Consider the following 12,686-nt stretch of genomic DNA (forward strand, 5'->3'; position numbering starts at 1 on the left):
GCCTTCAGAATTTAAATGGATAAAACATTCATTTTGTGCACATTCCAGTGATTTATAATACAGTGATTCAGCATGTTAATAGGCAACGACACGACATTTCATTCCACTGTATGACCAAACATTTAGCGGAATGAAAAATAAAGCTTGACTTGACTTGACTTGACTTGAATAACTTGATTGCATTTAATAAAATGGAACATGCGCATAAAAGGTTTAAACCTGTGTCCATTAATTTACTTCTTTTTTTTAAATATTTAATTGTGGCGTTTTTGCCTTTATTATGATAGGACAGTCCTCAGACAGAAAGAAGGGGAGGGGATTGAACTCTGGATCCCTGAAGCACATCGGTGCTATACTGTATGCCGGCGCTGCCCACGAGGCTATTGGCGTCAACAAATTTCCATGTCTTGTTAAGTAAATGCCCCCAGTTAGTTTTGATTAGGAAGTGAACAATGAAGGTCAAGAATATGGCTTTCATGGAGATGGACATGGAGAGTGCTGACCCAGAAGAGTCAGAAAGACTTGACAGTAGCACTGCCATTCAGTATTCATGTTAACATGGGAATCTATCAGTTCAGAGGACAGAAATATATTCTTTCTGTGAGTTTAAGCAGCAATGTTGAACCCTTTCCAGTTTATAGGAAAGCCATTCTCAGTATGCAAAAGCACAAAGCCTGTGATTTTGCTTAAGGGTATTCGGTTTATTGTTTACAAACAGAAGATTTTCAGATATATGTTGTTTTCCTCAAGTTCAGTTCTCAGAAAGCAAAGGCTTTTTTCTTCTTTTTCTGTAGATGCTGTAGATGACTATTTCCTCATCATTTGTTTCTTTGTGTTTTTTTCTGGTTTTAGCAAAATTATGTAACATTTTGGAGCAAATATGCAAAATAGTAAACCAAAACTCGATGCTAATATAGCGAATATCTGCACAGCTACAATAAATTTTCCAGGAGAACTGACATAAGCTGGGATAAATGTGAGCCAGACAGCACAGAATATGAGCATACTGAATGTGATGAACTTGGCTTCATTGAAGTTATCAGGGAGCTTCCGAGCAAGAAAAGCTAAAACAAAACACATGATTGATAGCAGGCCAGTATATCCCAGAACAGCCCAGAAACCAAGAGCTGAACCTAAGTTACATTCAAGGATGATCTTTTCTCTATAATAGCTTAAATTCATATATGGAAAAGGCGGAGATATTGTTAACCAAAGCACACAGATAATCATCTGCATTAACGTTAAGGAAACAACACTGAGTCGTTGTTGTGCAGGCCCAAACCATTTCATGACATTACTTCCTGGAAGTGTAGCCCTGAAGGCCATTAACACAACTATTGTTTTCCCGAGAACACAGGAGATACAGAGGACAAAAGTGATCCCAAATGTTGTGTGACGCAACATACAAGACCACTCAGTGGGCTGACCAATGAAAGTGAGTGAACAGAGAAAACACAGTGATAGCGAGAAGAGCAACAGGAAGCTCAGCTCTGAGTTGTTGGCTCTTACAATAGATGTTTCTTTATGAAGATAAAACAGAAAATATACCATTGCTGTTAATAACACCCCGATGAAGGAGAAAATACAGAACACCATCCCCATGATTTCTGTGTAGGACAGGAATTCAACTACTTTTAATACACATCTGTCTTTCCTTTCATTTGACCAGTACTCCAAATCACAAGGAAAGCAGTCACTTGAATCTGTGAAGAAATTATTCCAATATATAAAAAAGAAACATTAGTGAATGTAAGGTGCATTGTAAATTCACTTGACAAAGAGGACAGTATTACACTTCACTTTAACATAATTTCATGAGAGTTATCCTGCATGTACTATTTTACCTGTGCCATTACTGATTTCTCCTTCTGCACATGGAATACAGTCATAACAGCAGACAGGTCGACCTTTTTGCACAGCCTTCCTAGTGCCGGGGGGGCAAGTCTCACTGCACAAGGACACAGGCAACTATAAGAAAATAAGTTGTCATATAAAACCTCACAGTGATGATGGTTTGAATTGGTAAAATAACTTATCTTAATAACTTTTATCACTGCTTTTACACATATTCAACTGACTGTTCTTCAGTCACTGTGCATTGCATGATTCAAGCAGTTATTTGATATTAATAATTAATTATATAATATTAATGTACCTGTCCACTTTTCTCTGCCCATAGTATGTGTTCCTGATTGACCTGAAGATGTTCTGAAGGCAGTGAGCTGTCATAGAGGCCCACATGTTCAAACCGCAGACTTCCATCCTCAGCAGGCTGCCAGTTAACAAGGTCATATCGTGCTACTGGATCACCACTTTCATCAAAAAATATTTTTTCACCTGTTTTAACAGTGAATCTCACATCCTTCATGTACTTCAACACCTAAGAAGACACATCAGTAATATTACTCCTATATTAAGTAGTTTCAGTATAAACCTATGTGCTCCTAATTTACCATTTGTGGTATAGGCCATCCTATTTTGCTGCTGTTGGTGGAGGATCTGAAGTCTTTTAATAAATTATGTAGTGTATATGCGACAGCATACACTGCAGTGTACACCTTATTTGCAATTCGTAGCTCTGATACATCAGTATATTCATTTTGCAGCTCTGTGAGTCTCTCTGAACCAGTACAGCCATCACTGCCACTGTACCTGAAAGAGCACTGAAAAACTATTTCCCAAAATTCTTTTAAAAGTTCATTTTTTGGTTCTTGATCAGGGTGCACATTCACTAGGAACTCTCGCAGGCCCATAATTTTGGCATTTGCTATAGCAAAACCCACAGCTCCAGAAAGGAAATGGTATTCCTTTGTTTCTGCAAGAGTTCGAGAAGTGATCCAGGATTCACTGCCAACCCACTGTATATTTGTGATATTGTGTTGCAAAATTACTTTCAGGAGGGGTAGAAAATCTCCTAATGCAATAAAAGCAAGCACAACCCTGGCGGTGCCCTTTTTGATCACCTCCAATGTCTTCAGAAACTGTTCTTGTGGATCATTGTTTAATATGGCCTCTGAGTATTCAATACAGACCCCTTCTTCTTTTGCAGCCTCCTCAAATGCTGCAATTCCATTATTACCATAGTCATTGCGACTCCTGACCGTCCCAACCCAGGTCCAGCCAAAGTGCTTGACAAGCTTAGCCAGCGCTCTGCTTTGGTAATAATCACTGGATATTGTTCTGAAGAAGGATGGATATCTTTTTCTGTCACTCAGGCATGCACATGTGGCAAAATGACTGATCTGCAATATAAAGAAGTATAATGTGTTAACCACATAATTTATCCCAAAAAAACCAACTTTTTAGTTCTTATACCACTATATAAGTATGATACTCTACAGACTTCTACACAGTTCAATACATTGCTTTCTATTTACAACAGTTTCGTTCAATTTTCAACATTTGATCCGAAGCATAATTTTTCATATAAGTTCCAAACCTTCATCATATTTTGATTACACTAACCAGCAGCAGATAAGTAAGTTCTTACAACAGGTAAGCTGAATGGACCAACTACAGATGCCAAGCCAATGGTGGATGAGGATGCTGAATCTCCAACAATGGCATGAACAGCTGGTGGTCTAAAGCAAGATGTATCACTCAAAGTGTCTTCATAACCGTTCATCAAAGCCATGCCTGAGAGGATTGTTTGAGTGAAAGAGCGACATGAATCATATATCTTATAGCCCAAATAAATACCAGGCAACAACTGTCTGCTGTTATTAATCTCCTCAATGGCAAAAATCAGCGTCTGAGCAAATTTAAACTCACGCAAGTTTAAGCTGTGGTGAATAAAAGCATCAACTGTATTACAATCTGCAAATAATCATCACAGAGTTATATTTAACAAAAACATTTTTTCATTTTTTTTCATCAGTATCATTATACTGACCTGGCGCATGTTGTTGGATCTGGTTTGGAAGTATAATTATGCATTTTTAGCAGAGCATTTCTGTGGATTGAGAAAATCGCCCCAATGTTGATGTCTCTTTCTGCAGAAAGTGAAGGGAAGGCAGGCTGACCAAGCAGACTGCAGACTTGTGCTGAAGCTGGCACTAAGATGCCATGTACAATGAGCAGCAGTACCTGCATTGACACAGTCCTCTTTGCCATGCCAGTATGTATGTATGTATGTGGGACAAGATCCTCTGAGGCAAAACAGTGCTGCCTTTTATTTATTATGTCTGCCTTGTCTGTCATATATTCAAATGTCCTCAGGGGCATATTAAATCCATAACTCTATTTTGCTCTGTGCCCTCATGTTTCATTATGGAAGAAGAGACATTTAGTGTTTTTGTATTGGTTTTCTCCTTCATCTTTTTGTTTCTTTTTTTTTTTCTTTTACCTTAAAGTGTCTGGGGATGAGAAAATGTCAATTCTACTCACACAAATCTTATCGACTCTAGTAAATGCTGTAGTCAATACAATTACATAATATTCTATAACATTTTTCATGACATATTTATTTATTTATTTAGTCATTCCTTATATATATATATACATACATATGTATTCTTAGTCTTTAATGACAAAAAGCCATCCTGATTGGTTAAAACTAGTCATATGACGGTATCAAATTTTCATGTTGTGATTAATTGCTAATGCTTTTATCACGGTATACAGTATTATTGTCACGGATCGGCCAGGCCCTGGTCTCCACCAATCACAACGATCCACTTCACCCGAGTACTAATCACGCTCACCTGCACCTTATCACCACAGTCATCAACCCCAGCTTATAAGCCCTCACTTCAGCCACTCTGACTTAACCTAGTTAATACGTTTACATTAACAATGCTCAATAGCTACATTGGGTTAATTCATGTCTGCTCGAGTTCATTAAATAACACAGATGCAACTTTTGAATTTAAAAACATGTTATAATACTGAAATTACCTAAGATTAGTGAATGTTTAGAATATTTTTTTAATTGCCAGTTTATGTTAACTAATGAATTAACTAATGTTATCTAATGTAGCCTTAATGTAAAGTGTGACTGAACAATATAGAATCAAAACATTTCTAGGGCATTTTGTAATCCAGATTAAAATGTAAAAAGTTTGAAAATAAACTGCCAATTAAGTCTAAATATTTTAAGTATTTGGCACTGTGATGAACACAGAATGGTTATTTAAAACATTTAAATATGTTTCAGAAAGTAGCACAGCTGCCTTGTTTATGAGGTTTCCGAGGTAACAGCTGTATTTCTGCTGTTCAGCACCATCTGCTGTCAGAGAGTGAATGTGCGCTTTCATCCAGAGCATCTCTCACGCGTTCCGCCATGCCCTTCTCTCGTGCTTGTTGACATCAGAGTGCGCATGCTGATACAGCATATAGCAGTGTTGTACATTTGAACCAGTTGATAGGAAAAGTATTCTTAAAATGCATTCAAAAAATCGGAATAATTTGTAATAAATAATTATTCACGGCACGTTGAAGTGCCCACGATAACAATATTGTGCATGATATCATTATCGTGATATATCACATTACCGAATACCAGCACATGTCTAGTTAAAACTAGAGCTGTCAAATGATTAAAATTTGGTGATTAATTAATCACAAATCAATTGTACATCTTTCACTCTACAGTGAATAACAAACTCTCTCACGAAGAAGATGAAGGCAAAACGTCTTTTAACCTTTTGAGCGGTATGGTCCCACATATGGGATTTTTATTTCCGTGCACCTGGGAGTACGGTCCCACGTATGGGATTTAGAACATTCAGTGACGTCATATAACTGGCAAATTCAAACGGTGGTTTCGTGCGTTGACTGGCTCTGAGCCAGAGAGACGTGCACTGCGATTTGTCATATTATCACAACTATGCAGTGTTCTAAACCGCATAATGCATATTTTAGGTTTCAGACATTTAAATACACATAAGTACTAGCAAAACAATACATTTAGAGCTTGTAAAATACACGCAGATGTCTATGGAAGCAACAATAACAATCCATTCAAATTTAATTTGCCGTTAATCTTAAGTTTAATTACGTTTTATTTATATCAGATACACATAGTGTAAGTAACTATAAAGTTCACTCTATTCCTCACGCAGTTCACCGGCCACTTACTTACATGTATTTCGGGAGAAATTGATTTATTCACATGCTGTAAATCTGACTGACAGGACTCTCTGAACTGCGGCGCAAACAAACATGGCGGCACCCATCTCACGTTACAGATCACGATCAAGATCATTTATAAAGGTGTTTAAACAACAAAACACACTCATTTACGCATATTTGTGAATCGGAATATCAGATTGTTCATGACACGGTAAGCAAGTTTGTGAATATATTAAATAAAAAAGGAAAAACTAAATAAAAGCGATCCATCTGTCATACAGTGTTATTGTGCCCGCGGTGTGTCAGGTGACAATCATGACGCATTGCCATGGAAACAGTAAGGGCAAACGTTCTAAAATAATGGTCACCTTAAAAAAACTCACTCTGGGTTGACCGCTAGAATACAGGTGCATCTCAATAAATTAGAATGTCGTGGAAAAGTTAATTTATTTCAGTATTTCAACTCGAATTGTGAAACTCGTGTATTAAATAAATTCAATGCACACAGACTGAAGTAGTTTAAGTCTTTGGTGCTATTAATTGTGATGATTTTGGCTCACATTTAACAAAAACCCACCAATTCACTATCTCAACAAATTAGAATACTTCATAAGACCAATAAAAAAAAGTTTTTAGTGAATTGTTGGCCTTCTGGAAAGTATGTTAATTTACTGTATATGTACTCAATACTTGGTAGGGGCTCCTTTTGCTTTAATTACTGCCTCAATTTGGCGTGGCATGGAGGTGATCAGTTTGTGGCACTGCTGAGGTGGTTTGGAAACCCAGGTTTCTTTGACAGTGGCCTTCAGCTCATCTGCATTTTTTGAGTTTGCTGGCCAGTCAAGCACACCAACACCATGGTCATTTAACCAACTTTTGGTGCTTTTGCCAGTGTGGGCAGGTGCCAAATCCTGCTGGAAAATGAAATCAGCATCTTTAAAAAGCTGGTCAGCAGAAGGAAGCATGAAGTCCTCCAAAATTTATTGGGTGCAGTGACTTTGGTTTTCAAAAATCACAACGGACCAACACCAGCAGATGACATTGCACCCCAAATCATCACAGACTGTGGAAACTTAACACTGGACTTCAAACAACTTGGGCTATGAGCTTCTCCACCCTTCCTCCAGACTCTAGGACCTTGGTTTCCAAATGAAATACAAAACTTGCTCTCATCTGAAAAGAGGACTTTGGACCACTGGGCAACAGTCCAGTTCTTCTGCTCCTTAGCCCAGGTAAGACGCCTCTGACATTGTCTGTGTTTCAGGAGTGGCTTAACAAGAGGAATACGACAACTGTAGCCAAATTCCTTGACACGTCTGTGTGTGGTGGCCCTTGATGCCTTGACCCCAGCCTCAGTCCATTCCTTGTGAAGTTCGCCCAAATTCTTGAATCGATTTTGCTTGACAATCCTCATAAGGCTGCGGTTCTCTCGGTTGGTTGTGCATCTTTTTCTTCCAGACTTTTTCCTTTCACTCAACTTTCTGTTAACATGCTTGGATACAGCACTCTGTGAACAGCCAGCTTCTTTGGCAATGAATGTTTGTGGCTTACCCTCCTTGTGAAGGGTGTCAATGATTGTCTTCTGGACAACTGTCAGATCAGCAGTCTTCCCCATGATTGTGTAGCCTAGTGAACCAAACTGAGAGACCATTTTGAAGGCTCAGGAAACCTTTGCAGGTGTTTTGAGTTGATTAGCTGATTGGCATGTCACCATATTCTAATTTGATGAGATAGTGAATTGGTGGGTTTTTGTTAAATGTGAGCCAAAATCATCACAATTAAAAGAAACAAAGACTTAAACTACTTCAGTCTGTGTGCATTGAATTTATTTAATACGCGAGTTTCACAATTTGAGTTGAATTACTGAAATAAATGAACTTTTCCACGACATTCAAATTTATTGAGATGCACCTGTATTTTAAACTCACCACGGAAAGGGTTAATAAATCCACACAGGGTAATCCACAGAACAGAAAGGCAGGATAAACACGTAGAGAGGTAGTAGACTAGACATGGGAACACAGGATAGACTAGAACTAAATACACAGGCAAATGAAGATGATTAACAAGACACATCTGAACCAAATGACACAATCAGAGAGATGTGAAAACTAGGTCACGGGCACATGAGGGAGAAAGCACAACAAAACAGTCCAGGGTTGTGACAGTTCACCCCCCTCCCGGAAGGCACATCCTCATGCCATAGAGACAAAGGGAGGGACGGAGGGGGACTTAGGAGAAGGACACAAGGAGTGGAGAAGGTATGGTAACAGGGGACGGCAGGCTAGCAGGAAGGTAAGCGGACAATACAGCTGGAGGTTAGGGCGGAGGACGACGGACAGAATCCAGGGAAGAGACAATGGAGAGAGGAGCCATGGAGGAAACAGGAGGATCCAGGGCAGATCAGATGGAGAGAGGAGCCAAGGAGAAGACAGGAGGGAGAAGGAGGAGCCAGGCAGGACCCGTGATAGCGTTCCACGGTGGAGCCGACAGAGGGAGGAGACATGGTGGAGGAAGGGCTGACGACTCCAGGGGGCCGACCGACGGCAGCAGAGCAGATGGAGGTGGAGCCCGAGGCGGAGACAGGGAGCCGATGAGCCAGGAATGTCCACCAGAGCTGTTGCCCATGAACTGAATGTTCATTTCTCTACCATGAGCCGTCTCCAAAGGCGTTTCAGAGAATTTGGCAGTACATCCAACCGGCCTCACAACCGCAGACCACGTGTAACCACACCAGCCCAGGACCTCCACATCCAGCATCTTCACCTCCAAGATTGTCTGAGACCAGCCACCCGGACAGCTGCTGCAACAATCGGTTTGCATAACCAAAGAATTTCTGCACAAACTGTCAGAAACCGTCTCAGGGAAGCTCATCTGCATGCTCGTCATCCTCATCGGGGTGTCGACCTGATTGCAGTTTGTCGTCGTAACCGACTTGATTGGGCAAATGCTCACATTCGATGGTGTCTGGCACTTTGGAAAGGTGTTCTCTTCACGGATGAATCCCGGTTTTCACTGTACAGGGCAGATGGCAGACAGCGTGTATGGTGTCGTGTGGATGAGCGGTTTGCTGATGGCAAGGTTGTGGATCGAGTGGCCCATGGTGGCGGTGGGGTTATGGTTTGGGCAGGCGTATGTTATGGACAACGAACAAGATGGCATTTTGAATGCACAGAGATACTGTGACGAGATCCTGAGGCCCATTGTTGTGCCATTCATCCACGACCATCACCTCATGTTGCAGCATGATAATGCATGGCCCCATGTTGCAAAGATCTGTACACAATTCCTGGAAGCTGAAAACATCCCAGTTCTTGCATGGCCAGCATACTCACCGGACATGTCATTCATTGAGCATGTTTGGGATGCTCTGGATCAGCGTATACAGTGGGGCAAAAAAGTATTTAGTCAGCCACCAATTGTGCAAGTTCTCCCACTTAAAAAGATGAGAGAGGCCTGTAATTTTCATCATTGGTATACCTCAACTATGAAAGACAAAATGAGGGAAAAAAATCCAGAAAATCACATTGTAGGATTTTTAAAGAATTAATTGGTAAATTCCTCAGTAAAATAAGTATTTGGTCACCTACAAACAAGCAAGATTTCTGGCTCTCACAGACCTGTAACTTCTTCTTTAAGAGGCTCCTCTGTCCTCCACTCGTTACCTGTATTAATGGCATCTGTTTGAACTCGTTATCAGTATAAAAGACACCTGTCCACAACCTCAAACAGTCCATCTCCAAACTCCACCATGGCCAAGACCAAAGAGCTGTCAAAGGACACCAGAAACAAAATTGTAGACCTGCACCAGGCTGGGAAGACTGAATCTGCAATAGGTAAGCAGCTTGGTGTGAAGAAATCAACTGTGGGAGCAATTATTAGAAAATGGAAGACATACAAGACTGATGACTGATAATCTCCCTCGATCTGGGGCTCCACGCAAAATCTCACCCCGTGGGGTCAAAATGATCACAAGAACTGTGAGCAAAAATCCCAGAACCACATGGGGGGATCTAGTGAATGACCTGCAGAGAGCTGGGACCAAAGTAACAAAGGCTACCATCAGTAACACACTGCGCCGCCAGGGACTCAAATCCTGCAGTGCCAGACGTGTCCCCCTGCTTAAGCCAGTACATGTCCGGGCCCGTCTGAAGTTTGCTAGAGAGCATTTGGATGATCCAGAAGAGGATTAGGAGAATGTCATATGGTCAGATGAAACCAAAATAGAACTTTTTGGTAAAAACTCAACTTGTCGTGTTTGGAGGAGAAAGAATGCTGAGTTGCATCCAAAGAACACCATACCTACTGTGAAGCATGGGGGTGGAAACATCATGCTTTGGGGCTGTTTTTCTGCAAAGTGACCAGGACGACTGATCCATGTAAACGAAAGAATGAATGGGGCCATGTATCGTGAGATTTTGAGTGAAAACCTCCTTCCATCAGCAAGGGCATTGAAGATGAAACGTGGCTGGGTCTTTCAGCATGACAGTGATCCCAAACACACCGCCTGGCAACGAAGGAGTGGCTTCAGAAGAAGCATTTCAAGGTCCTGGAGTGGCCTAGCCAGTCTCCAGATATCAACCCCATCGAAAATCTTTGGAGGGAGTTGAAAGTCCGTGTTGCCCAGCGACAGCCCCAAAACATTACTGCTCTAGAGGAGATCTGCATGGAGGAATGGGCCAAAATACCAGCAACAGTGTGTGAAAACCTTGTGAAGACTTACAGAAAACCTTTGTCCTCTGTCATTGCCAACAAAGGGTATATAACAAAGTATTGAGATGAAATTTTGTTATTGACCAAATACTTATTTTCCACCATAATTTGCAAATAAATTCTTTAAAAATCCTACAATGTGATTTTCTGGATTTTTTTTCTCATGTTGTCTCTCATAGTTGAGGTATACCTATGATGAAAATTACAGGCCTCTCTCATCTTTTTAAGTGGGAGAACTTGCACAATTGGTGGCGTGTTCCAGTTCCTGCCAATATCCAGCAACTTCGCACAGCCATTGAAGAGGAGTGGACCAACATTTCACAGGCCACAATCAACAACCTGATCAACTCTGTGTGAAGGAGATGTGTTGCACTGCGTGAGGCAAATGGTGGTCACACCAGATACTGACTGGTTTTCGGATCCCACCGGACCCCCCCAATAAAGTAAAACTGCACATTTTAGAGTGGCCTTTTATTGTGGCCAGCCGACCTGCAATGAACAAATGTAATTTCCACCACATCTCAATATACAGCTGTTATTTAAATATACAATAACTTATGCCACTCAAGAATTGTCTAAGATCATTTTTGTAACTAGTTTTACCAGTTTTTCCACAATGTAAAATAATTATACATTTGTCAATGAGATAAATTAACTGCCCTAAAGACCAAATGCTGAACTGTACACCTGTCACACTCTGAAATTTAATATTGGTTTGGGTAAGAGCTTATTAGAAAATAAATAACTTGGATTTTTATATTAAGTAGAGCATGATCTCATAAATTTTTAATGTGTGATAAGAACTTTTTAAATATTTTTTAAAAATGTGTGGTGATGGAAATGACAGGGTGTTGTGGAAATGACAATGAATTAACGTGAATGTAGAGAAACAGCAGAGATATTTATTAGAAAAAGTCTTAAACTCATCACACTCATTAAACTCAATTCACAAAGTCATTAAACATATCAATTGTACTTTGTAACCATAAAGGTAATCAAGCAATATTTACCTTGATTTTTCTTCATATGTTGTTGATGAAAATTTAAATTCCTTCCATGTCCAACATGTGCTCTGATTTCACTGAACATTTCCATAGAAACCACCTAAACAACCTTTCACACAAACTTTTTAAAGGGACATTACAGTGTTGTGGTGGAAATGACACCAATACTGTGCGACAGCTATATTTTGTATAAAAAGTAAAAGTAAATACTATAATGCATTTTAATTATTTTACTAGTGCTTAATTCAGGTACATTAATAGTTACCAGATAAGTCATATTTTTAAACTGTATTTTCATTGTTGAAGTTTAAAAGTCTGGGTGTGCGACAAGGAGAAAACAGTGATTTTGACACCTATAAGGAGGTTGAAAAGTATGAAAAAAAAACATGATAGAAAGGTAGTAAAAAGTTTTTAAGGTACTTTTATTGTTAGTTTGACAAAGAAAGAGGAATTTGTCCAAAATTATATGTATTTTTAAAAATATGACCAAAGAACATAAAAGTGCCCATAGTCTAAGAATCACCCATATACATAAACACGCACACACACATATATAAAATTCCACACACCAGTAGTAATAGGACATCTTGTAATGCTTAGAAGGTGATTAGGGCTTCCAAGTGAGACCCTTAATGTCAGTGTCAACGTAACATCTTCATTCAGGGAACGAGGGTTACAGTACATAATGAAACAACATTTATGAGACAGTTGTTGTCAGATTTCATTTCAAATTTGAAATTGATTTCATAAGCTTGGTAAACAGATTTGGATAATTTATTTTTCCCTGATTCAAAGAGATAAGGAGCTGTACTTGCATGACTGAAAAGAAAAAAAAAAAAAAAAGATGTTGGAGTGTGCAAAAGCCTTAGAAAACTGCTCATTAAAAGGACGAGGATG

General features: G+C 39.7%; 1 protein-coding gene across 1 annotated transcript; it reads right to left on the minus strand.

The window, feature by feature from the left end:
- Nucleotides 1-807: 807 nt before the first annotated feature.
- Nucleotides 808-4,572, minus strand: LOC131524442 (extracellular calcium-sensing receptor-like). Its single transcript, XM_058751569.1, has 6 exons — nucleotides 3,893-4,572; nucleotides 3,491-3,782; nucleotides 2,454-3,242; nucleotides 2,156-2,380; nucleotides 1,845-1,968; nucleotides 808-1,703 (listed from the first exon to the last, which is right to left on the minus strand). Exons 1-6 carry the CDS (start codon nucleotides 4,222-4,224, stop codon nucleotides 808-810), a joined length of 2,658 nt encoding a protein of 885 aa, XP_058607552.1. The 5' UTR covers nucleotides 4,225-4,572.
- Nucleotides 4,573-12,686: the final 8,114 nt, after the last annotated feature.

This window comes from Onychostoma macrolepis, chromosome 18, assembly GCF_012432095.1.
Source record: "Onychostoma macrolepis isolate SWU-2019 chromosome 18, ASM1243209v1, whole genome shotgun sequence".
NCBI lineage: Eukaryota > Metazoa > Chordata > Actinopteri > Cypriniformes > Cyprinidae > Onychostoma > Onychostoma macrolepis.